At 38.5% G+C, this 27922-nt stretch overlaps 1 protein-coding gene across 9 annotated transcripts in view; it reads left to right on the top strand.

Annotated features, from left to right (window-relative positions):
- The window catches only part of SOX6 (SRY-box transcription factor 6), a 373444-nt gene that overhangs the window by 309695 nt on the left and 35827 nt on the right, over positions 1 to 27922 (top strand). For 8 of the 9 annotated variants that reach the window (XM_047070868.1, XM_047070866.1, XM_047070864.1 and 5 more), the window contains one exon: positions 17461 to 17569. In XM_047070868.1, the coding sequence (XP_046926824.1) occupies positions 17461 to 17569 (109 nt within the window). Of the gene's footprint in view, positions 1 to 17177; positions 17259 to 17460; positions 17570 to 27922 lie in introns of all 9 variants that reach the window. The other variant, XM_047070860.1, reaches the window with a different exon arrangement.

The following is a 27922-nucleotide window of genomic DNA, read 5'->3' as shown; positions in this document are numbered from 1 at the left end:
TGTAAGTCCAAATTAAAATATGAAATAATTAACATAAATTTTATAGACGTTTATGGATGATACTTTCATATAAAAAAATCTCATTTGATTTTCATAAAAGTCCTATGCAATAGAGATTATTATCTCCTGTTAACCTACCATTATAGAGGTAACTCTATACCATTAAAAACAAAATACCATTAAAAACAAAAAACTAACAACGAGAATCATGGAGGTAACTCTATAGGTTCTGATATCAGCTCCTCTGTGTATAAATTCTATACTTTCCACTGCACCACACTGTTAGGTTACTATGATTAGCCTGAAAGAAGAGCCCAGGTCTTACTCTTTGCTGTACCACTAACACTGAGCCTAAAATGCTCAGTCATTATTCATTGATTGCTTGCTTGTGGCTAGGGACCAGAATTTGGAAGAAGGGGATAAAAATGTATTTTCATAGGAGTCTCACTCTGCTTTTGTGTGTGTCTGGCCTTTCCCAGACAGAGGAAGTTCACATCAGAGGAGAGTTGCTTCTTACTAGAACAAATTAGAAGAATTTTAAAGTCTTTTCTAGCTGTCCCAATTTGCTCTGCCTCCCTGCTGCTTTCTCATCTGTCTTATGTTCTGGAGGTTGTTGATCAGTTTCCCACACTCTGTTCTTCTCTGTCTCTGCCCCCTTATATGTACAAAAGTATATTTCCCTCTTTTCCATTCTCTACCCCTAACCTCCTTCTTACCTTGTCTTGCCATCTCTCTCCACTCTCCCATCCATTTCCCTGTCCTTCCTCCTCTCTTTTCCTTCCCCCCTTCCCTCCCTCTTTCACTTCTCATCTCCCACTCTCTCTGCAGTCTTGGAGCTTATTGTAGTTAAGGTGCAGTCTCTGACCACTGGTGACGATTTTTCTCCAAGCGCTTAGAGTTACAAGGGGCAGCTGCTGTCTCTGCATACGTCTATAGCAGGGCTCTAGCGTGTGCTACCTGCACGGCCTAGCCTACTCCTGTATAACGGGCTCCTGAGCGTGCATCTCCAATGGTGGTAAGGTCTTGAAAACTTTGCCTAGGAATTAACCCTATGTGAAGGAGGTAGTATAGCCTAGGAAGGCAGAGAGACAACCATTACAAATTAATACAGAATCTAATGTTGATTTTATTTACATAAATGATAATTCAGTAAAGTCTTAGACCTGGATAGCTTCAGAAAGGTAAATTCATAAAATAAATACTGACTTTACAAGGTTTTAGAAGCCGGCTTGGATCCTGATCTTCATGATTTCATGACCTATGCCTAAAACCAAATCAAGTCTCACAAGTTAAGCTGTGCCAAGGAATAGAAGGAATTCAACTTGGGCTTTAAATCTGAAGACCTGTCTTCTTGGCCTACCTCTGACTCTTAGCTATTATATGTGTGATCTTGGGGAAGTCTCTAGTCTCACTGAGCCTCAATATAGTCTATAAAATTTGGGTGATAACACCTTACAGATGACCGAGGTGTGTAAAAGGACTTTACAATTTTTAAGATGCTGGTGGTCATTGAGGCTGAGCATGGGCCATACTATGTGAGGAGCAGGGTAACTGGGTCAGTGATTTCTGCTTAGAAGGAAAGTTTTATGCCATGTGCCCCCTGCCTCCTCTTTTATAGGAGTGGGTGGGGGGGGGCACTCAAAGCTGCCTTAGGCTGGTAGCATAAATAAGTAGCATGTCAGCATCTTTGTGGGTGGTACTGGGAAGGAGAGGATGGAGAAAGGAAGTGAAATCTATTTGAAATAATTCAGGTCTGTTGTACCAGAGATCTCTGGGAGTTTAAAGGAACCATTTATTTTTTCTCAGAGAATTACCCGAGAACTAAGAATTAGCTACGTCGATGGGTTTACTGATTGGTACAATACAATGAGATCACAACACTGAGAGTTCATGAATTTCACCTAGTTTTGTACAAACTGGTTTTCCAAAACCACTGCTGTGAACATATAATTTAAAGAATAATGTAACCAGATAAAAACGATCTAGAGATGATGTTTCATGGAATATTTAATACTGATTTATCTTCAAGTAAAAAAACTATACTAATGAATGAAGTTCATAGTCAAAATGGTTTATCCAGAAGGAAAAGTATATGTTTAGAACAATGGACTTAACATACAAAGGTTCAATGCTATAAATATATTAGTTGGTTTTCAAGGGAAAATGAATATTTCAAATCAAACTAGATTCCAAATAGATTATACTTATATTAAGACTTGTTTGTTTATTTGGTCTGACGGTCTAATCCAGTGCCTCATAACGTATTACCAAGAAGAGAACACAGCCCACAACACGAAGCCTTCTATAAATTACAGATATTAATATGCTAGCCCCGAAGCAGGCCAGAAGGCCAGCTAGCCTTATGAGCAGTTTTCATTTTGCTACTCTTTTGGTCACTTTGGCTGTGGAAAATTAAAAATTGAATATGAGTTTTATTTAATCAGTGAAAGAAGATTTAGTCTTTTTTAAGGCTGTGTTCTTCTTTGTGGCAAATATATACAGTGGAGTTAAATAAGAGCTATAATCTGAAAACTTTTATGTAATTGTTGTGATTGTCTTTTCTCAAGTCATTAATTGGTCTGAAAGTACCATTAAAAATTCTACAGAGATTTAAGAACTCTGCTAGATATAGTATTCACAGGGGAAGTTATTCTATGAATAACTGTTTTTTTTCTTTGAGACGGCACAAGTCCATTGTGGTAAACGTGAGACAGTCTTTGGGACAGAGTGAACGATCTCTAGCTGGTATTCCGCTCTGGTTAATTTTCCAGGTTTGTCCTTGTCTAGGCAGACAATGGAGAAGGACAAGGAGAGCAGCTCCCCCAGCTTTAGGAATGACTGTGCTTGCCTATTGATGGTCCAGCAAGACAGCCCTTGAAGGTGTTGCTTTTATTTCATTGAGTAGTTTTTTAATGTGGTCTAAGCACCGTCTCTTTCTGTAGGAAAGATGGCTTAATTACATTAGAGCCCTTGCTTTTAGACTGGGAAGTCAGGCTTCTAATTTTAAAATATCTTCCTATTTAATTCCCAAGTTTGAATTATAAGGCTAAGTTCTGATTTACGAACTAAATCATATTTTTAGCTCCGATGCTATTATTTTGATATTTAAATTGTTGAAACAAAAAGCTAAAGATCAGTTTCTGAGTTTTGGAGAAATAAAGTTGGTGCAGTCTCTACGCTCACTATTATGACCTAGAATACACTGCATTTCAGTGTCTAATATCTGAATGTGGAGATGACAGCTCTTTCCTTTTTCCTAACACCAACTTAGAAGCTCTACCCCAAATATATTTTGTTTTATTTTTTATTATTTTTTTAAATTAAACAAGTTTTTTAATGTTTATTTAGTTTTAAGAGAGAAAGAGAGCAAGGGAGCATGAGGGAGGGGGGGGTGGAGACACAGAATCCAAAGCAGGCTCCAGGCTCTAAGCTGTCAGCACAGATCCTGACTCAGGGCTCGAACTCATGAACCGTGAGAATCATGACCTGGGCGCAAGTTGGATGCCTAACCGACTGAGCCACCCGGGTGTCCCAATCCCAAATATATTTTAGATGGAAACTATTTCAAGTTTGTGCCAATTAAGGTCAGCTGTGAGGAGCAGGTGATTTTTTTTTTCTTTTTCTTTTTCTTTTTCTTTTTCTTTTTCTTTTTCTTTTTCTTTCTTCCTCTTTTTTTTTTTTTTTTTTTGGCATTTGTGGACACAGTGAAAGGGCACAATAAGGTCTTGCGCCCATCTTTGCTGTTTGCCGGCTGTCTCGTGACAAACGGCCAATATGTGGTGAGTGCGTACTTCATTTACATCACGTGCATAATTGTACTCTATCTGGGATATTAGCTTCTCAGGGTTGGCAGTGTCGCCTAACACACACAGTGATCAGCACATTTTTTGAGGCTGCAATAATCAGAGGAATGCAGCAGCGATGTGGGAACAAGGAGAAGTAACATGGCATAACGGTGTACCCTTCATTGTTCTGTTGTCATCCTTCCTAACCAGCTTGATTTCCCTCAGAGCCCAACAAAAGGGTCATGAATTAAACAGAGTAAAACACAGACCTGGGTGCAAGAATAAGGCATCTATTCCTGAGCTCCACGATCAGAGAAAAAGAGAAAATAGCAACTTCATAGGGAACAAACTGCCCTCAAAGCTTTGTGGGTCTAGGCATATGCTTATGTCATCTTCAAAAAAGACGCACGGTCTTTTATGGAAGTGTCTAGTCTCATTGAATCTCAAGTAAGCGTTTAAATATAAAACAGCCAGATACAGGAAATTAACTAAATCTTTAAAAAGATGCAGAACATAAATTTGTAATAAAGTATTGTCTGCTGTATTAATAGCATGCTGTTTACAAAATTTATTCTCAGCATATTAACCTCTTCATGGTTTTCACACACTTACTAAAACATAACAATCTCACAGCAGTTTTCAACCATATTGTTCAAGATTCAACAAGAGTTCAGTCCCGCAAGTATTTTACGAAGCAGTTTGCATGTTTCTGTTCTATAACGTTTGCAGTATTCCCAAGTAACTCTTACACAGGAGTTCAGTAAATAATTGGAAGCCCAGATGTTTGAAACGGATAGAGCAGATACACTGTGGCTGTATTCTAAATACAGCGAATTTCCCTTTGCCCTCTCGTCAGCTTCACAGCATTGCACTCTGCCATTTTCAATTCTTTTCTAATTAGACCTAGACAAGCACTTGGCATGTCTGTGTTCCCACACGTGCCCCTCTCACGTGCAACATGCAGAAACATCCTGTGTTATTGTTGCTGACTTGAGACATTCCAATGAGGAATTTTACTTCTTCACACTGAACTGGAGCATTCTTTGTCCCTGCAATTCACCTCCTGATAAGGAAATTGCTCATATTGAGACATGATTTACCACTTCGCATAACAAATAACTAGAACTTTGGTGTAAACTCCCTTCTTAGACCAAGACTTACTCATTTCTGGGTCTTTCTATAGCACTGCTAAAGCGGGTTCATGTTCAGTGTTTGATAAATAAAGGAGAAACTGTTAGGTATCAGTAAAAACTAAGAGCATTCTTGAACTTGCTTTTAAGACATGACTGCCTAAAAAAAAATAGCTGCCTAATTTTCAGGAACTGAAAGACATAGAGGAAAATTCTAATTTTATTGACAATAGCTTTAGCTTACTAACTTTAAATTTTTTGTTGATACATACATCTCCCTCCCTGTGCAGTTTTTCACTGTATAGCTAAAAGTGATTCTTTCTACTTATATGTCATGGTTTCTCCCTCTTTTAAATAATTACACGAGTTCTTGACAAATGCTGTGACATTAGAAAAGTTGTTTTTTTTTTTTTAAGAGATAGAAGGGTATTATGGCTACATTTGGGAATTTTTAATTTGTATCTTATTTAGTCTGGTGTGCAATGTGACACCAGTTAATTGTACGTTATTTTGTGGTAACTACATGTTAACTCTGTTGGAAGTAATGGTAATTATACTGTAATTGATATCAGTTCTCCCACATCTTTGGAAAACCATACAATTAACACATATCACCACAGTTGGGCACTATCTTTTGTCCTTTATAATATTACCATGTTGGAGTACTATTTTGAATCAGGTCCTAAATATTTTCTTCTTCTTTTAAACTCATTTTAAAATTTTAAATCTGAAAATGATTTTTAAATTTCATGAAATGAAAACATAGTTTCTAAATTTTAATTTTACTTAATTTTAAAGAAAGGTTCTTCTACAAATAATCAGACATAGTCTTGGGTTATTTTTATTTTTTATTTGAAAAGTATGTCCCTTGACCTGAGTACTTCCTGTTTCCTAGAAGGAGAATAACAATAGAATATACAAAATCTTGACATCAAGGAGTTAATTAACTTTTTTTGGGTTTTTTGCTTTTGTTTTCTGAAGAAAAGCCCTTTTCCTAGCACTAATGTTTGCATTGATGTTACTTTGTTTTCAGATAGAAAGGGATTTATTCTGTGCTGGTGCTACCATAATGAATGCCAAAATAGGGATATGAGGAATATTTATGCCAATTTCAGACTAAAATATCTCCCCTCTGATTTTGCCTGCCTCTTTTCTTTGTCTTCTTTCCCTTACCTTCGTGTCCCTTCCCTTCTATTTACTTTTGCCGATGGTGGAGATGGAATTTCAGAAGCAGCAAATAAATCTTTTTTGGCTAAGTGTGACCAGGGTTTGGAAGGCTTGTTTGACAAATGGATTATCTCTGAACAATTTCCTTGAAAATACGAATAATTGCTCAAAAACTTTTTATGACATAGCAAAGTGATTTTACTACTGTATGCTGAGTGTAGGTCTCAGGAGAATAAAGTTGAGTATCACAGACTCATAACATTTCAGAGCTGGAAGAAACCATAGAGGTAAGTTAGTTCAGCTTCCTCATTTTACAGATGAAGTAATCAGGGACTAGCATAGTTTGTAAAGAGCACACATGATACAGAACAGTTCAGTGGAAGGAGCAGGAGACTAGGAGTCTGAGGGTTAAGAATTCTAGATCTGTTACTGGTATTCTAGATCTGTTACTGTATTCTAGATCTGTTACTGGTTAGCTGCTGGACTTTGGGTTAGCATCCTAGCCTCCTTGATCCCTGTGCTCTCTGAATGAAGATGCCTTTACGTTTCCTTCCAGCAACTAAATTTTTCACATGCCCCCTACTTTTCTTTTTAAGGTCTATGTCATTTGGTAGTATACATATTTCTTTACATTATAGGAATATCTCTTAGGAGATATGATATATTTCTATACCTGATAAATTGAAACAAATACATGGTGGAAATACCTTACATTTTCCCATCTTTCGTATTTATGTTTTTGAGAAAAAGAATCTTCAAATCTATCAACCTGCCAGCTAAAATTGAAATAGAAGGTATATTTTTGAAGAAAATATCCATTCTTGGTTTATATAACTTTGGTGCCTTTAACTTGAATAAATGGCATCTGCGTTTCCACAGATAATATAAAAAGTACATGTTGCAAATTAAATAAGTATCAGAAATCAAGTACCTACATTTTGAAAAAAACAGAATTCTGAAGGTATTATTTTGGACAAAGACATTTTCTTAGCTGGTCATTAATTTTATCGTGGCACTCTTTGTTCATATGATGAATGCTAGCACAATAAAATCTTGCTGGTGGTTTAAGTGGAGATAAAATTCACCAGTTTTTTAAATCATATGTTCAATTTTAATAGGTGCGCATGTAATTTTTACAATGAAACTTTTTGTGAACTTGTTACTGAAACAAACAGTTAATCAGAGAATATTCAGGAACAAATATGCATCATGCCTCTGTAAACGAATACAAAGTTGGAAACCGCATATAAGTAGGAGCTGGGCTGCCACACAACTGGATTTGTTTAAATCTGAACACTTTATAACTCTACTTGGGAATTGCAAACTTATAAATAACCTTGCAATTGGTTAAAACCATATTAAAACCATATGAATGAGACAGAAAGCATTTGGTTAAAGGGGTTCAGTAAGCACTATAATCCTGATGAAACTAATTTAACTCAGTGGCTCCCAAGCCTAAAAGGATCTCATATCTTCAGAGTCAATGCTACTTTATCGTTTATCATTTGATGATCAGTGACAAGAGTTTAAGTGTATGTTGCAGGAGATACACAGGGCGCTGTCCTTGCCAGGGGTGCGGGGAGAGAACTTGCTTAGTTTGGTGTACTCTTCAAATCCTGAGGGAAACGTGTCATACATCATTTGAGAATGTTTTTGAAAGCTCCATAAAACATATCCACAAGAAGCTCTGCAGACATTAGTTCGTTTTGTCAGGCATGTGCTGCACACTTCTCCTGTGGTCACAAGGCACAGCCCTCAGTGAAGATAGAGAGGGTCAGGAGACAGTTTCCCTCCCCCAAGGAGCTTATGATCCAGTGGCATTTTTCAGCATGCTGAGAGGTGATCTGAATCGCTTAAGTCAAACGGTATTGATTCTATATCTTGCTTCAAGTGTGAATTTTCTGGAATTTTGAAAACTTTGGCCAAGCCACTGAAAGTCTTCTTTCCCTTTAACAGAGAACTTGCTCTTCTGAAGAATTCTAGATAGATAGATAGATAGATAGATAGATAGATAGAGTTGTCAACCACTACTAGCTCCTAACAGCAAAAGCTTCCAGATAATTGTTTCTGAGGTAAGTAGACTGCATATGTATAATTTGTTGCCTTATTAGCTGACATTTTTGGAGTAGTGACAAAAGCCTTTTATATAATAAAACGCTCGGAAGGAGCATTGTGTTAGTTTGCTAAGGCTGCCATGACAAAATACCACAACCGGGTGTCTGAAACAACAATTTTTTTTCCCCCACAATCCTGGAGTCTAGAAGTTCAAGATCAAGGTGCCAACAGGATTGATTTCTCCTGAGGCCTTTTTCCTTGGCTTGCAAATGACTGCCTTTTCGCTGTGTCCTCACATGGTCTTTCCTCTGTGAGCACACATTTCTAATGTCTCTCTGCATGTCCTTATCTCCTCCCCTTAAGGACACCAGTCAGATTGGATTGGAGCCCAACCTGAAGGCCTCATTTTAATTTAATCACCTCCTTACAGTCTCTATCTCCAAAAAAGAGTCACATTCTGAGGTGCTAGGGATTAGGGTTTCAACATGTGAATTTTAAGAGGACACGGCTCAGTCCCTAACAGCCATATTTGCTTAGTTTGGGTATTCTCAAACTCTTGTGAAGCTATATTCTTTGGGATTACAGTACCTAAGGAACTCCCTTGATCAAATGCTTTATAACTCTGTTCACGTGGTTTCATCTGCCTAATTTTCTCTACAGATATTCTTATTTCTCTAGAAGAATTAAACTGAAATTAGTATGAGTTTGTTTAACAGTTTATTCTATTGCCCTTTCACAAAATATTGGCATTATTGACTAACTCAAAGAATGAATTGTTAATGATGTATTGCTAAACAATGTAATGTAAGAATGTGTAAGAAGAATATTCGAAGGTTGTGGTGGTGGTTGAGATTTTAGGAAAGATCCTTATAGAGCCTTTTTGAATAATAATAATTAGGCAAACTTCCTGTATCTCAGTGCCAGGCCAACCCTGATCAGATCACTGTATTGTCTAACTGATATACACACCTTCCTTTGCTTTTATCCAGCTTCTAAACATCTATATCTTGCTGTTTTCAAAAAAAGATCTGAAAATTAATTTAATTTTATTTAAAAGTAAAATTAAGGGGCGCCTGGGTGGCGCAGTCGGTTGGGCGACCGACTTCAGCCAGGTCACGATCTCGCAGTCCGGGAGTTCGAGCCCCGTGTCGGGCTCTGGGCTGATGGCTCAGAGCCTGGAGCCTGTTTCCGATTCTGTGTCTCCCTCTCTCTCTGCCCCTCCCCCGTTCATGCTCTGTCTCTCTCTGTCCCAAAAATAAATAAACGTTGAAAAAAAAATTAAAAAAAAAAAAGTAAAATTAAAATAAAAGAAGAGAGGGAAATACTGTTATCAGGATTATCAGCCACTCATGATGTAAAGATAGTAATAGATAGACACCACACCTTAAAGGAGTAAGCTGAGGAGACACATAAACAGACCTATAACCAATGTTTGTAGCATCCTTTTCTATAAGCATGGCGTGGTGATGGAAAAAAGAGGGAGTGATCATTTCTGTGTGGGGCTGGTGGGAGGAAGTCAACAAAGGAGTTTGCCCAGAAGAAATGCTGTAATACAGCCTAGAGAGGACTAATTATGATGCCATCAGTAAAGAAAGGGCATTCCAGAATGAAGAAATGGCATATGCAGATATACAAGGCCATACAATATCACAATTCTGTTGTTCAGGAAACTCTAAGAAGTTCTATCTTACTGGAACAGATAATATAAACTGGAATGCGTAGGACATAAAACTGATGAGAACAGGAGCCAGATCTTAAAAGGTTGTACAAGCTATACAAGGAAGTTTGGTTCTCCTTATGCAGATGGCGGGGAGTACTGAAGGCTTTTAAGTACAGAATAACAAGATCCAGGTACTACATGGTTACTAAGGTTGAGATTTAAATTTAGTTCTGAGGTGCTTAGCAACCAAGACAAAAAGGAAAGCAGTTTTGTTTATATAGTTGCGTTGTTGATACAGGGGAATGGATATTGGCCTTTAGATCAGGACACTGTCTTCATTAGTGTTTAGCTTCGAAACCTTTAGCAAACACTAAATAATACCTTTAACATAAGTGGGTATTTTATGAGTTGCCTTATTTTTGCTAAGCACTCACACATATAATCTCTATTTCATCATCACAACCCAGCGGCATGAGCATTTTCTATTTTATTTTACAAATGAGGAAACAGGCTCAGAGAGATCACATGGTAATTAAGTTGCAGAGTTATGATCCTAAATTCACCTCAGCACAAATACCGACCTAAATTTTGGTTAAGTGACTTAAAACAGAAAAACATCTTTCTGAAAAAAAAATCTTTCTGAGCCTTACCTTTTTCTCTTGTAAAACTGATAGTAACAGTAATATTTTCCTTGTAGTATTGGTGTAGGGATTAAAGAAAATATTCATTGGACTGAGCCTTACACATAGTATATGATCAGTAAGTGACCCTCTTTCCTTCCTCCCCTCCAATACATGTATTTGTGCTATGGGTACAAACCCATTTGGGAAAATTAGGCCTTAACTAATTCATGAGTCCTAGCACAATTTTGATGTTAGGGGGTATATTAAAGGCTAGACAATTTAGCAGTTTTAGCTGACAAAATGTCATTTAACAATGAAGTTCAATAATAACCCTCATTTCTCTCCTCCGGAGTCTTTATTATGATTACTGGCTCTATGACCATCAAAAATATCACTATGAAAGTAAATCCCAGGACCTCCAAAGTAACTCCTTACTCCTGACAAGAATCACCTTTTTCAAAATATATGCAGTTACTTTCTAATGTAAAGCCTACAGTTTTGGTCCTTCATTAAATTCCTAAAATGTATAGTAAAGGATATAAAATAAAGGCTAGTAAAGTGATAGGGTTTGTCAAATCAAAAAGGAAACCATATATGTGCTTAAGTAGTGGTTCTTGAGAATCATCACATCATGGCCAGATATGTCCAGAGGAATTAGAACAAGCCTTTTAGAATAAGATACAGAATCTCTTTCTCTCAACATTATCCTTAGCATTGTCCTGCTTAAAAGAGAGAGAGAGAGAGAGAGAGAGAGAGACAGAGAGAGAGAGAGAGACCTTTATATTTAGAAATGTTCACTGCTTTTTCAGTCAAGCATTTGTGGTGCATTGTGTCTTCTTTTGCTATAGTTTGCAAAGACTTTGCACAGATGCAAGTGCCAAATTGCAGAACTTCTAAGTCAGACTCAAAAACCTCTTTTTCCTAGTAAGTTATATCATCACATTGTCTTCTTCTATTGTGTTCTTTTGACATTGCTTGTTTCTCTTTTTATAAAATATTTAAGATTTTTTTTTTGGATTTCCTTGTTTTGATTATTATTGACCAAAGAGACATCCCCAGAAGTGGAATGTTGAGTCTAAACCCTCCATCGCACACTTGCTTCTTTGGGACACTCACTCGCACAGCGTGTTTTTGATTTATGTGGGTAAATCGATTATGTGGCCTTGTAAAACCTGTAAGTATTTATGGGCGCTAATACTAAATGCTGTGTAAGATATATAGAAAAAGTGTAAGACAAACCCCTGGCTTGAAAAACCTTCTGATGTTTTGGGAGGAGACTTGGAGGTACATGTGAACCAAAGCTCCATTTCTTAAGATAGTATACAACTAGGGGCCAATTATGAAGGGAAGACTAAGAATTTTTGTATATCAGAAAGCAGGTAGCTCAGAGAGGTTGTAGAGTTCACAGACAGCTTGGGCTTTTCAAAGTGAATCGAATTTGGCAAGGAAGAAGAGAGCAGGAAACTTATCCTAGCAGCAGTGAGGAAGAAAAAGCAGGTGTGTTAGGGGAAGGCTCGTTCTCTCCCACCCGGAGCAGAGGATGTGTGATGGGAGAGTTGTAGGAAACAGAGTTTAAAAAGATGTGTAGGGGACAGCGTGTGACAGACTTGAAAGCCAGGTCGAGGAGCTTGAATGGAATGCAGCAGAAAGCAGGAAGCCATGAATGTTTTAAGTCGGAGCTCTGAAGTGGAGCCCTGTGAGGAGTGCGCGTAGATAGACTGAGAAGGCAGTGTCAGGCACAGGCAGAAAGCACCCAGCACCCAGAAAGGAGGTGACTGGCAGCGATCTAGGAGTGTGGGTGTGAATGCAGGGGCAGTTAGTGATGATGGGAGGGATGGAAGGAGAGAAGGCACCCGTGCAAGAGACTCTGTGAGAGAAGAATCAGCAAGCCTGGACGATGGACGAGCATGGAGGGGCAAAGAATGCAGTGAGGCAAATAGTGCCGACCAGTTGGTATTGATGTGAACAGAGAACAGGAAGGCAAGTTGTGTAAGGGTAACACTGCTTTTGCAGGGAAGTCTTCACTTTTAGTTGGGGAAAATTCCCCGAGTTGGAGAGACACTAAGGCTTGGAGCTGGAATGAAGTGACAAGGCTTCTTTGGGGAGCACTCAACAACTTCGACAAAGCTGAAATTTTGAGGACAGATAATATCTCAGGACATTGTGCTGGGCTTAGAGAATTCCTATTCATGATGCAAGAATTTGTTATTTCTCTCAGAAAACTCTGCTTCAGGAATATGTAAGGACATGACTGGTGGCGCTGCAGTATTAACTTTCCCTACAAAATTCCTTATGATTACATATTCGAAAAAAAATTTTAAAGTCTTCAATATTTAAATAATGTGTTTTAGGATATAACAACAAAATCTTATTTACTTAGTAAGAGGTGGGCCTAAATTGGTGATTACATGAGCACAAAATGTTCTAATTACTATTGTCTACATATAGAAATATATATATACATTTATATAAAATATTATAAAATATTTGCATAAAATATATATACAAACATTCTATAAACAGAATAATTGAGAGTCAGTATAGAGTATACTAATATAATGTATTCTATATGTGAAAGTAACGTGAGATAATTATTTTTTGCCCATTGTAACTGCAATGCAGGTAATGGCCCCTTAGGTGTATGTTCTGTGGCTGCTATGAATGAGCTCACATTCAGACATTCTTTAGAAACGAGCTTTGAATAAAGGTTGGTAAAGTACCTCTCACCTGGACCATGGGAATAAAATATATCACATCATTGTCCAGCTATGTCTACTTGTCAAATGAAATATATTTGTTTGTAAGGCAACAAACAAAGCGCTTCTCTCAGCACTTACCAATTTCCACTTCATTTTGTAGCAGAGGAGACTGTGTGGAAGTGATTTGAGGTACGGTGTGTGCTGGTCAGTCTCGGTAACCCCGAGGGGAGGGTGCCCGGGGCATCATACATCTCGCGTGTTGTTTTCTAGGAGAGGGCTGCACTCAGTCACCTCACATATGGTTTGAAAAAGGCTTGTCTTGCTGGCAAGCAAACTGTTATTTAAGTACACAATCCACTCTACTACTGAAACAGTTTTGCCAAACTTATCCAAGTATTCTAACATGCTTAAAGATGGTATAAATATCATTTATTGCTAGCAGTTTTCTTCAGACTATATGGAATGTCTTCCTGCTGCCTGATCTAAGTGTCCCAGTTTACATTATGGCCTTTACTGCCTCTGTTTGATGGAGTGATCAGTAAAAATTTAATGACACTATAAAATAATAAAAATGTCATTAATTTACCACGGATCTTGGATGCAGTGGTTGTAAAGTTACATTAATAAACAGAATATTTTTTACAACAAAAAGCATTGTTACGGGGGAACGTATAAATAACACACATAAATTTAAGAGCAATTTTACTGTTAGCACACACATTATTATGGAATAGCCAATAAGTGTATAAAACATAGTATATAAAATTTTATTAAAATATACTGTGCGCATCAAAAATTCAGCTTTTATCTAAGTGCAAAGAAAAGCCATTATTGTGTGCTTACTGTTTCATTGCTGTTCTTTCCCCATATCACAATTTTACATTTGTTGCCAGTAAGGGGAAGTTGATTTTTTTTTCCTGGATGGAAACAAGCCTCTGTTCTTTGCGTTACCCCAGATCCATTCTCTTTCTCCACCGATGCAAAAACAAAATTGATCAATCTTGCCATGGTAGGGAGAGAAAAGTTGCTAATTTAATGCAAAGTTAAAAATAATGCTTGAGGACTTGAATGGTTTGTGCAGTGACTCTAGAAAGAAGGGATAATAATGCAGCAGTCTATCTGTCATCAGTGAGGCTGCCCCGTCATTGACTCTGATAATATGTGAAGATGATGGATGCCACCGTCTTGTGGCTTGTAACATTTAACATTCATCAGCTCTCACTAAAGGGGGCTTTATCATTGAAATATCTTTATTTAATATGCAACATCTACCTCATACATCATAATTTCAAAGCACTTAGAGAGCCAACAGTCCCTACAACACAGCAGAGCTGACTTTAATTTTTTTCAGTAACTTTAATGTTGCCTGCATGTTTTGTGACTGACAATGCATAAGTAAGGGTCTGATCACATCGTTGCATGTAAAATGCACATTTCACCGTCAACATGAAGATTGGGGGATTTTCCTGGGGGAGTTGAGATTAAATTAGCACTGAACTCTTTTGCTTACTTCTCCAAAGTATCTTATTTGGACGACATGTATGTTGTGAGAGCTAGTTCAAGTGCGTGGGCAAAATTTGGAGTTAAGAACTTACCACCCACAAATCTTTATCTGTTTGATATAGGGGCATACCCATTGGCACTTCATGGCCAGAAGTTGAAGCCTGTTGGAACTGAAGTATCTCTGAACTCATCTCTGTGCCCATGTACACATCCTGTATTTACTAGGCTCATGTTCAACCTTACTGGTAAAATCTTTGCTTTGCCCAGCTGACAGGAGCTAACTTGTAGACATCAGGCCCTCTTATCTTATGGTTATGTGGCTGGCAAATAAATATTCTGAGCTATTCTTTGAAGAAGGAAATCTTCTGGGAGACTAGGTAGAAATTTATATGAAAGGGCATGGCTTTGCAGGGTCCTTCTTTAATCTCAAACACAAGTGCTTAATATTACCAACTATAAAATGCAGCCCACTGCCCAAAACAATTTTTACCATTGATTTATTTTCTGCCTGTTTAACAAGTGTTTCATGGGATATTCTTCCTTGACTTCTACTCTGTCAAAATATTGATATTTTATAAGGAAAGTAGCTCTGCAGAAGAATGTTTTTTTCAATGAAGTCAGAGAAATGTATGACTTCAAAGGCACTGTGAATGTGTTGTTGAATGTTCCGAATGTTTTTTGTTATGATTAAAAGCAAGCTGATAATACTGAATTGTGAGTGCACTTCATTTTTTGTAAAAGAAAAGATATTATCATCATGTAAGCTTTGTTGTCTTAGGATTTTACAAACCATGGCATGTAATTTTCCCTCTTCTCCTTCCTTGTCAAAATATTGATATTCTTTCAGGAACTTTATTTTTTTTTTACTGAGAATATTTTCCGGTAAAATCAAAGAGAATGAATGACTAGAAAGATACTTGAAATATGCATATTGATAGGTAGCACGGTCTGTTGATTTTCAGAGAAAGTTGTTTTCCCCCCATGAAAATACAGTTAAAGGTTGTTCTTCCAAGAAGATTGCAGGTGTCACATCAAAACTCCTTTTGCATTTAACATAGGGAGAGCATTCACATGCAAATATTTGAAATGCGAAACAATGTGATAAAACAAAGGTTGAATATTTTGCTTTCCCTGGTACTACTCATCTTCACTTTAATTCTTTTTCTTTACATCATGACAACCGAAAGTGCTACTCAAAAATAGAAATTGGCTGATTAAAAGCAGCTGTCCTCCCCCCTCCTCCCCCCCCCCCCCCCCGCCCCCGACAATGTGTGAAACTCCCACATGGCTTGTGGTTGCTTTTTGTTGAGGCCTGCATCTGGGTTAATTTGTTCTCGTGCAGCGGTGTTTTCACATGAGAAAATATTGGGGAACTGTGCCTAATTTGCTTTTTATTTTCCATTCTGATTTTTATAAGTGTGGTACTTCGGAGGTTTCCCCATATCCCACTAGTGTAACTAGTTAGAATTGCCCAGTGGGGGAAACTCAAGATTACAATTTTGTTGCATATCTTTCATAGAGTTGGTGCTAGATTAAAGCAAGGTTTATGCTGCGTTTTCTTCCAACACAGATTTCAAGATACTCCATGATGAAGGGGAACTGGAAGACTTCCTGCACAATTTGACTGATGGGAATTAATTATAGAAATATAATGATATTCAAAAATAATCATATTAGAAAGCACAAATGTAGTGAGGCTGTACAAATGAGACACAGCCTCTATCAAGTAATTGTATGTTTGCTCTTTAAGAATATTTCCAAGTTTCTAAACATCTTACAGAAGAGAACACTCCGAGTGTTTCCATCTAATGCTGAACATGCTCAGTACAGAACTAGGTCATTGAACAATAGACTGAACAGCAATCAGCACTCTACTGCTGCATAATGCATTAAGTATAACATGCAGAAACCATTCCCGGAGCTGGAAGCTGCTATTTCATGTCTGTAAATTCAAGCTGACATGACATTTAATATTGTTTCATAGTAATGAACAACAAGGTTTCATTCATTCATAAGCACAACACAAAGCCAAGTTTGAGTCTGGAGAGTAGCAAGGAGGCGAGAAGGGGACACGTGCTCTGTTTTTGCAGACAAGAACACCGTATTAGTGATGGTCAGTGAGCCCTCTGCCACTGATCCGGAGAGCTGCAGAGGGAGAGTTCACTGTGATATTTCAGGCTCCCTGTCCTAGAGGAGCTGGCTAATAAGGCAAACATGTTTGAGTTTCCCTCCTGTAACGGCACAGATATTTAAATTTCCTGACTCCATGGCTGGCTAGGAATAATCTTCTTTTTACTTCCCAAGAAGTTACAGTTGAAACTCCTAGGCAAAATAATAGCATCAATGCCATCATCTAGTCTGCCCGCTCTGAAACATTTGTTTTTGAAATCCTCCTGCCTAAAACTCCGATTTGTATTTTCCCAGGAATACCAATGCAAACTGCGATCTCCAAATGAGACAATTCCTCTCCCGTTAACCAGCAGTGTATTTTCACGGGAATTGCTCTTTCAAGTTTTGCACTTTGGGCTCAAACCTTTCAATTGCATTCCTTTTAGATTACTGGAGCAAATCCCACTGAGAGAAGATGCGCAGTGCCGCCCGGCAGGCTTCCCGGCACAGGTTTCCTTTCCTTACAGGTACTGTGCTTTAGACGCTGTCAGCGCTCTCAGTGCCACCACCAGGCTTTAGTGGAATCTTCCTGAAAGATTTTCTGATCCCCAGTTGGTCAGAAATGATGTTTGTAAATCCAAGTTTTGCCCGCTAAGCAAGATAGAAACTGGAAGGAAAAAGTGGCTGCTTCGGAAGCTAGAATAAGCCTCTGATTATTCTTTCCTCTAGGAAAGAACACGCTTTGAGAATTTGGGGCCCCAGTTAACAGGAAAGTCAAGTGAAGATGGAAAGCTGGGCCCAGGTGTCATCGATCTTACTCGGCCAGAAGATGCAGAGGGTGAGTGGCTTTTCCGTAGCTCTTTTCTGCTGCTCCGGGCGTTTGTGAAGGTGCATCTGAGTTAGCTATAGGATTATACAGTCTTTCTCAGGAGTACCAGCTGGGATTTTTATTTATTTATTTTTTTTTTTTGGCAAAGCAGAGGAACTCTTAGCCTCCATTATATATTATAGTTGAGGACGTTGAGATGTAGCTAGATCCTATATTACCGAACACGTAGCAATTCACGTACTTGAAGGTGCCATTTCAAAGTTTTTAAATAAAATGACCCTCTGCGTTCCCATGAATAACAGAATTCTGTGTTTCATCCACGTCATCGCATACTCGTTTAAAAAAAAAGGGCTAACCTACAAAGGAGGATTTTTCAACCCTGAATCAAGAAGTCCCAGGTGCAATCAAACCTTTTTGGGAACTCAGTGATGGTTTGCAGCAGATCTAGTGTAAAATTAATAATTGCTTGGCCTGTGCCCAAGCACTATCCATTACTAAATTCTTGCAAAAGTCTGGATAGAAAGACCAGCTTCACTCTCAGTGGGTTTATCCACAGCAATGTCAATGCCTGTCCACTCCTTGTCCCTTTTTGTTTGTTTGTTTTAAATGCACAAGCAGCAAATCAGCAGAAATTGCTCTCCAGAGGCTGGGTACAATTTATGAGTTGGGTCAGCACTTCAGTAGTAATGTTGCCTGGTTATTTACTGTGTCATCACAGAGTAAGAACTGGTTTTCCCGTTAGCTGTTCCTTTGGCAGAATCCCTCCCACTAGTCAGGGAAGATTAATTTGTTCTCTTCAGAGTAACACAATACTTTGCCCATCTTGGGTCCCTGCTAAAGTTCTTCTTTAGCTTGAGAAGAATCTTACTATTATCGCTTTTACCGGCAGAATTTCTTCCAGAACCCTAATCCCTCGAAAACACGCGGAGACATTTCATAGCCTCATCTGAACTGGACATGACTTCTGGTGATAGCTTGGGGCCGTCCCAGGCAGTTCAGAAATCCCTGGCATGAACACTAAAAGATGAGCAATTACAGGCTTTAGGAAGCACTTCACAGAGTATTCAAAAAGCAGATTTTTTTTTTTATATGAGTAGGAGAGACTAATGGTTAATGATAGTCCTGGGGACAAGGTGTTAAATTCTGATTGTTGTGTGTGTGGGGGTGGGGGCAAGGAAAGGGAAGAGGAAGGGGAAGAGGAAGAAGAGGAGGAGGAAGAGGAAAATTAGGAGGAGGAGGAAGGGAAGGGATAAAGAGGATTTAAAACCAGAAATACACTTGCTGCCTTTCCTGAAGAATGTGTACCGAGAGCACAGTGACATTGACATTTTATAGGCACTTAGAAGTGTAGGTTTTTCCTCATGAGGGTTGAGGTTCCTTGGCCTAGGGAACCAATTTATTCAGGCCAGGCCCATCTCAATGTTGTTGCAAGATTGTACCATAGAGTACCTAAATCTTTGACCATACACAATGAAATAGCATTTTTCATCACTTTGGAATATTCAGTCTGTTCACTTTTCCATAGACTAGGAGGTGCAGAGTTCTATCACTCTACCCTCGTTACGACAGTTTTCTTAATCTATCATTCTTCCTTCTTCATTTGGCTTCTTGACTGTATAATGGGTATACATATAGTCAGTTACCTCTCAATAATGCTAATAATTAATTGATGATATTATGTGCCTGGTAAATTAAAAAGCCTGATCGGAGTTATTAACCATTATGAAAGGAAAAAATGAAAAACTTAATTATAGAGCACAATATTGTATAGAAATATTCTTAGAAATTCCATTTAATACCCAGATTGTCTGGATTCAGACCAATTTCCTGGTTAATTTGTTTTTTGTTGTTGTTGTGTTGTTTGTTAGCAAACATTTCTGAAGCACTTACATGCAAGAGAATGTGCGAAGCTTTTTACACATTTTGTCTCATGTAAACCTTATACAACTCTGTAAAGAAGGTATTATTGTTTCTTTTCCATTTTACAGATGAGAATATTAAAGACAAGAGTAATTAAGTAACTTGCCGTAGGTCACATAGCTAGTAAGTGCATTGCTGAGAGTCGATCCCAGGCAGCCTGGTTCCAGAACCCAAGCTTCTAAATACTGTGCTATACGGCATGCCCTGCATATAAGATAAATCCATGGTGCCTTCACTTTTCTGAACAAACTCCTTGTGACCTTCCCCAGTATGGCCCATTTCCTCTCCCCTAAATATAGCAAGTCATGCCATACACCAGCTCTCGTGTTACCCTGTCACACACAGCAGCAATGCCTGATGAATGTAATAGTAGAAGGGCTGTAGTGGCCCAGGAGCTTAAGGAGCGTGTGAAAACCTCCCTTCAGAAGCTTGCCCAGAGTTGCCATTGAGACCTCATGTGCTTTTGGGGGACTGTGAGTTCATGAATGGAGTCAAGTTACTGGCTCTAATATCGACAGAAGCACACTGCCTTTGTGAGGACTGCTGGGATGGGTAGCAGCCTTCTGCTGACTTTAGGATATTTCCTGGCATCCGTTCAAGTAAGAGCTGATTGCAAAGCCTGTTGGAGTTACAGTTCGTATGCAAGTCAGAGTAGATAACAGGTACACATAATACTTTCTCTACTTTGCTCCTTCATATTTCCCTTCACAGGAAGAGTAAGAAGGAACGTAGTGAAAGAATAACTACAGCTTATAAACTCCTTCAATCAGTGTGTGGTCTCAACAAAACAAAATGAAATGAAGGAAAACAAAACATTTCTTAAGCATCTACTGTGTGTCAGAACTAGACATTAGATAAACCGAGGGAAGCAAAACAGATATGTTCTTGACCTCTTGGAGTTTAAAGTCTAGCGAAGGAAGACAGAAGATTAAAAGGGAAATGCGTATAGACAGACAGACAGACAGACAGGCATAATTGTCATTGAGAAAAGTGTTAAAAAGATCAAGACTTGGTTGTGCCGCCCAGAGATTCAGAGCTGAAGCTGTTTAGGTGAACTCACTGGCCAGGTGAGTTCTGCAGCTCTAGCCTAGCTCGCCACCTCTTCTCAGTCCATGTGTGATCATGTCTATGTTTCCTCCAGCTTGGAACAGCAATTTAAATGTTTTTCCCAGCTTTATTCAGATGGTGATATATGGCACTGTGTAAATTTAATGTGTACTATGTGATGATTTGGTACACATGTATATTAGGAAAGGATTACCACAAGGTTAGTTAACACATCTGTCACTTTCCATGATCGCCTCTTTTTTAATGAGAAAATTTAAGATCTACTTTCTTAGCAACTTTCAAGTGTATAATACCGTATTGTTAATTATACTCTCCATGCTGTACATTAGCTCCCCAGAGCTTATCCATCTTATAACTAGAAGTTTATACCCTTTGACCAACTTCTCTCCCCTTCCCCTTCCCCCTAATCCCTGGAAACCACTACTCTGCTCTGTTTCAGAGCTTTTCCTTTTCCGATTCCACATATAACTGAGACCATACAGTATTATTTGTCTTTCTCCGTCTGATTTGTTTCACTTCGCATAATGTCTACAAGGTCCATGCATGTTGTTGTAAGCGGCAGGATTTTCTTCTCTTGTGGATGAATAATATTCATCTACAAAAACTCCTTCAAGAGGAGTGTGTGTGTATCACATTTTCTTTGTCTATTCATCCATCGAGGTACACTTAGGTGGTTTCCATGTCCTGGTTATTGTGAATAATGCAGAACAGCAATCTTAAGGGACTATGCCCTCCTTCCACTTGCACCCCATCCTCCTGTGAGGCTTCTGAAGTGACTAACGTACGTCAGCCTAGGAGATGAGGGCCTGGTCCAGCTGGGCTTCCCAGGAAAATGTCTGGCAGTCATGAAAATGCCAATATCACTTACTAAGCAACTTGAGGACCTGCTTCATAGCTCTGAGCATGGAAGCCGCAAGGGAAAGGTCACCCAAAGAGGCAGCTGTGCATGTGTGTATTAAACACTCATCAAAATCAAATGACAAAACCATAAGCCAGGAAAACAGAAATTAAAAATATAAAAGGCAAATGCCTTCAAAATTTTATTTTTAAAGTCCAGCTGTTATTTGGCTTGAATATGACAAGACAGCATTTCTTGTTCACCATGATATTTATAAATCTACAAATTCATTGGTGCTGGGGGCTTAGGAAACATGTGTAAGGTCTTGTTATACTTTGAAGCAGTTGAAGGCTTACTATGTACTGAGCACATAAAATGTGTTAGCTCCTATGTGGGACATGGAAGAGAGGACTTGATTAGTGGAGTCAGTCACCATGTATTAAGAATGATGAACAGCTGTTTAACTTCTTATCGACTTTTCCCCTCTCCTTGTTCTCTTCAGGCAAGATGCGATGGTTCTCCCAACTCTCCTAATTTCAAGGTTGCAAAGTACAGTAGGAGGGGTGATGGCCCAGTTATTGGAAGGTTTGGATTAAGGCTCTTTTACTAAAGGATGGCAAACAAGTGACTCATGCCTCCTTATCTTTTAAAAGATGTGTTCTATATTCCATTATCTCTAAAAATGGTCCCTTCCATTCCTAGATTGTCAGTAAGGTCTTTTTGGACACAGAGTGTGTTTCTTATAAGAAAGATGATCTATGCACAATAGCTTCCACTTAGTTTTTTTCCAGAGAAATAAAAGAGGAGACCAGTACCTTTGAGAGCATATTTGTGCCACTTGTTGAATCCAGTTTTCACATCCCTTTAACTTTTCTTTTTTATTAATGAGCAGCTGTCTCTCATTGTATTTCACAGATGGGCCCCTCCTTTCTCTCTCTCTCCTCTCCTTCTCTTCTCCCAGCGATAACTGTTGTGACTTGCCTTCTTTTTCATATTCTTTCTATCCTGTTTCTTCTCTCTCTCTCACTGGGGATCTCTAAAGAGATACTTTTTTTTTTTTTTTCCATTTTGCAGACTATCTTGAGTAAGAAAACATTTTCCTAACACCTCTTTTAATTCCACAGTTCAATCATTGTGTCCCAGCCTCAGAGGAAGGCTGAACCACATTTTGATGTGGGGAATCAGGGAGTTTGAGCTCCTAAAGGGATGATCATTGGCCAGACTTCTAGACCCTGTGTTGAAAACTAAGTGGAAGCTATTGTGCACAGATCATCTTTCTTATAAGAAACACACTCTGTATCCAAAAAGACCTTCTGGACCCTGGGTTGAAACTGTGGTGATGATCATTGGCCAGACTTCTGGACCCTGGGTTGAAACTGTGGTGATGTGTCCTCCATGTATAAAAAACTTGCATTGATTTGAGTGGAAATGGATACGTGCACCCAGAATAGTTAGAACTGTTGCTCTCAGATCCTCAGATTTGCTTAGAAGACTTTTATGGATTTGTACTGAATTGTGAATTGGATCCCAGCCAACATGGCCTTAACCTTTCTGAAAGCTTTATTTTTTGGCAAACTTCTGATTGCTTCTATGTTTTATACCTCAGGTGAGCTCTATTATTGTCAACTTAAGCTCTCTGATTGTAGACCAATGAGAGAGACTGCAACTTTTCCTCTTTTTTCTTAAAAATGCACCACTTAATACTAATGTTTTTCTCTTAAAAATTCTACTTACCCTTTGATTCGCACTCTGATAAACCTGTGAAACTTTTCTCATTCCCTTTCCCCTCCCTGGGTCCTTCTTATTCCTGGTGGAAAGGGAAGATTGGTTTGAAGATACATGGCTCATTCAAGGCAGCAGAGGGGGGCTGTAGTGTAATCTAGGGTGAGGTGCAAGGGCTACAACTGCTTATACTTTGGAATATGAAAGTCATTATTATTTCAAGTCCAGAATGCAGTGCTTCCCATGCAACACTTAGATTCCCAGAATTGGAATAAAGGAGTGACATGATCAAAATCACAGTTCCAGCCAAGAAATCCCTTCATAGAACCCTAACAAGTGGCCATCTCCATTCTGTTCAAATGCACCTATTAGTCTATTAACAGAAAGCTACTTCTTGAGAAGCTCATTCCAATTCTAATTATTAATTCTTTGTTATTGGGAGCCAGAATTTGTCTCTGTTTCCTTATAACCTCTACCCAGTGGCTCTAGTCTGACTTTTAGGTTCCAAAAAATAAAGCTTACCATTTCTCCACATGACACCCCTTCAGATATTTGCTCACGGAGTAGGAGACTTAAATTCCAGTTGTTCCACACTTGGCGGGTCACTTTCCATTCCTGAGTGTTCTCATCTGTAGCTAAGGAAGTTGGTCTAGGTTATTTCTAGTTGGCAGTTTTTTAACTGTCTTATTATACTGCCATGTAATTGAAATCATTCACCTTTAAGTCAACTAGAATGTAACAAGTATCAATTCTGGACTACACCATCATTTAAAGAAATGAAATTATTATGGAAATAACCCATCTCTATAATGAGATGTCTTTGCTTATGAAGGAATCCAAACACTGGAGTACATATTAGGCAGGTAAGATGAGGAATCCTATATATTAAAAGAAAAGACTGAGATAAATCAGAAGGGAGCACTAATCAGAGCTGTGCTTATGGGTCTGACCTTCCATAGCTGCCTAAAACAGTGTTTCCAGGAATCTTAGAGAAATGAATAGGCAAAGCATTTTCTATGGAACCAGCAGGCTGGGGTCTGAAACCAGGATCAGTAGCCAGGGAGGCCCAAGGCCTGATGAGGAGTGAGTAACAGCCACGGGCTGGGAGATAAGCAGAGTTCACAAAGCCCTTGGCTCTGGACTAACTCTGTTGTATGAGTATCACAAAAATGTATTTTACTGTGGATATAAACAGTTTTAGAGGATCCTGTGCACCAGTTTATATCAGCACTATATATAAAGTACCGCTCTCTTAAACAAGCAAATAAACTTCTCTTAAAGAAATATATTTGCTGTGTCTTAAAAGCTCCCAAATAACTTTTAATGTTGGTGGAAAACAATTTCCATTGAACTCTCCAAGTGATGGATAGTCCTGATGGGGCAAGAGAGTGAAATGTCAAGATTCTTGTATAACTCCATCCCCTAATACTTCATAAAGGGAACTCAACCTGCTTCTCAGAGTTGCTTAAGCTAGAAAGCCCAAAGAGCTAGCCTTCCTTTACTGAGGAACCTAGCTCTGGCCAGTAGCTGGTTTCTCACTGGCCTGGCTTCTTCTCTAAAGAAGTGTCGATGGCAATATATATATATATATATATATATATATATATATATATATATAACCAACACCGCTGCCATCACCACCACCACCACACGCACACACACACACACACACACACACACACACACACACACAGTCTAGTTTTCTGATTGAATATCATCCACCCTAGTCAAGAAATGCTTGTCTATGCTATTACTGAATCACACAGAAGGACTTCCCCAACTTGTCTCAGAAACTGGGCCACAAAAGATTAACAACATCTTCCATGAAAATTAGACCCAAGATAAGAGCAGCCAGCATATGGTCCCAGTGGGACTGCAAAATCAGTCCATGCTTCCTCAGTATTATGTATGTCTACTTCACATATATTAGAGTAAACCCTGGCTGATAGAGGTCTCTCTGTCATGTTTGGACTGACTATGTAGCCCTTCGGATATGGACCTTGTCTGGTTACCTGTCCCAGAATCATCTTCTCTTGGCAGCAAGAGCCATTTGACTTGCTGTCTACAGGCTATTGAATTCAGCCCAACATTAAGCTGGTGGAATTTAAAGAGCACCAGGCCAATTTGGAATACTTTTTAAACTCTTTCTGCCAAACTTCCCCCCGCCCCACCCCCCAATTGGTCCTTTCCTTTTTTTCAAGTTCTGATAATTGTGCTTATAATTTATTTCAAAAAGTTGATAACCACCTAGCTAGCTCTTTCTCATTTTCTCTTATTGACTTCTTAGCTTTTTTCTTTAAGATATTTTTATTTTTGCATATATCCTTCTTTCATATTCATTGTCTCATTTTACTCTGCTTGTCTAACACTGTTTGCTTGTGCCCGCTACCTATCATTTCGTACTCTTTAGCAATAGTTCTTTGTAGACTGAATTGCCAGTACCAATAGCCAGGCCTTTCTAAGCAGGATCTGCCCATGTTCGGGGGCCCCCAATCTTCCATTTTACCTTCATGTTTAAGTTATAATTTGTTGATTACCTCTTATGTGTACAGCACATATGGGCATGGAGGGAAGGATTTCTTAAAAGATGGACTTCACTCTATTGTCCAAGAGCTAGTAATGTGGTTGGCATTATAATATTAGCACACACAGAAAGCAAAGCAACCTAAGGTGTTACATGTTCAAGTGCATCATTAGAGAAACAGAAAAATAAAAGTGCTATTTAGAGGAGGAAGCTACAGTGCTTTGTGAAAAACAGTGATTGTTGGAGTCCTGATAGAAATATAGGTAGAGATAAGCCCAGGTTTGGATGAGCAAAGAGAAGGGGAAGAACTTTCAGTTGAGGGAATAATCCAAGCAGATGCAGGAACAGTAAAGCATACAGATATTCATAACAAAGTTCCAGAAGGGAAGAATGACTTACCTCACCCTTGTGTTCCCTACCAAGCCCAGCAAAAGTCGTGCATATATTCATACTCAGTAAATACTTATGGAATTGAGCAGGTTATAGAAATACCTGGGTTCCATATTGTGAATGGCCTTGAATGCCAGGCTCAAGAATTTGAACTTTGCTCCAAATAAACAGCCATTAACCTTTAATTATTCAAGATTGACTTAGACTACAGAAGTTAAAAGTAATGGAAAAGCAGCAGTTCATTTAGTCTGGGGAATCTGTTAATCTCTTTATTCTTGTGTTTTGTTTAATATCGTTTCCGGGCGGATGTTCAATGGGCATCTTTTCATATAACATCATCAGAGAGCTGAGTATGTGTTGGGAGGGTTTTCATTCAAGTCATATTAAAAACACTTCTTTTCTTCCTGGGTATATTACTCATTAAAGTATGATTTCACTTAGTCTGATGGGACTGATGGATGTCTAACAGATTGTTCTCTCTTGTACTTGCTAGTGGAGAGGGTTTTTTTCAGTTGTTTTTGTTCAATGAATACTTACCCGTAGACATGATGCCCCATATTGGGTCTTGGTACCAGAGGGAAGCAAGTGTGTAAGAATCCATTGACATAAGAATCCATTGACATTTGCATTATACTGTAGACTGTTAAATTTAGGAGTAGGCTGTAAAGAAGTAACTCTGAACTAAAACTTAATATCCCAAGTCTCAGCCCCAGAGATAATTTCATAAGCAATGTATTCAACCATTTTAAATTTATACTAAAAATACAAATTGCAGTTTACTGGTTTACATATATATTTCATGGGAGAGAAATCATTTTGTGCTGCTTCAATATAAGCTCATTTTTCACTGGGAAGGCCAATCATACCTGAGGACAAAATGGAAAAGTCTACTCCATGTTGCAGACTTACAGAACTACTAGTAGAGGAAAAAGAAAAACAATTGTCAAATGTCCCTGAAACTACCTTGCCCTTCATTTATTACAGTATCTCGATCAAGAATCCTAATCCTTTGTTATTCCGATGAGTCCTTTATAAAAAGCTGATCCATAAATTCTAGCCAGGACTGAGCAGCATAGTCAGGTTATAGTTTCCACATGTGGGAACTGGGGGATATGAGATGGTCTTTTGAGGTTAGGTCCTATGCATATTCAGTACATTTTAGCTTTTTATCATAGAGAATGTTTTAAATATTTTTAACTTTGGGGCAGAGGACACTCCATTAAGTAGTAAATTACACTCCCCAGCTAACTTGTGGGTCATTTTATAACTACTCTGAAGGACAGGACTATGTAGTATAAGACACATCACTCAGGTATGGGGAAAGACTGGAAAGGGAACAAATATGAGTTGAAAGCACTTGATATGTCCTAGGTACTGGAATAGACTCTATTACTACTCTCTTGCCATTATTACTGCTACTATTTCTACGGGCGACTACTGTTTAGTGAGTGGTTCCTGGGATCCAGTCACTGAGCTAAGAAATTTTACATTCCCATTTAATCTTTACAAGGATCCTGCCAAGTAGAAATGATTAACTCTGTTTTGTAAGGAGACGAGATTAGCATTTTAGAGAAAGGAAATAATTTTCCCAACTTAGGGAAGATCAAATATAGAGTTAAAACCCAGATCTAAGCCACACTGACTCCCATTTTTCTACAAGATGAGCTGATTGAGTTGGTTGCTTTTGTTGGAGTAGCTTTTCCCTGTTGGTTTTCATTAAAAAGAAGAAAAAAAAGAGAACTAGAAACTTTTATTTAAGCTTATTTATTTATTTATTTATTTATTTTGAAAAGGAGAGAGAAAAAGAATACAGGGGAGGGGCAGAGAAAAGAAGAGAGAGAGAGAATCCCAAGCAGGCTTTGCACTGTCGCACAGAACCTGACACTGGGCTTGAACCCAT

Source organism: Lynx rufus, unplaced genomic scaffold (assembly GCF_022079265.1).
Source record: "Lynx rufus isolate CCGP_SWC_20201006 ecotype Redwood Valley unplaced genomic scaffold, mLynRuf1.p SCAF_9, whole genome shotgun sequence".
Classification (NCBI taxonomy): Eukaryota; Metazoa; Chordata; class Mammalia; order Carnivora; family Felidae; genus Lynx; species Lynx rufus.
The sequence above is the reverse complement of the archived record's forward strand: the minus strand, read 5'-3'. Positions and strand labels throughout refer to the sequence as shown.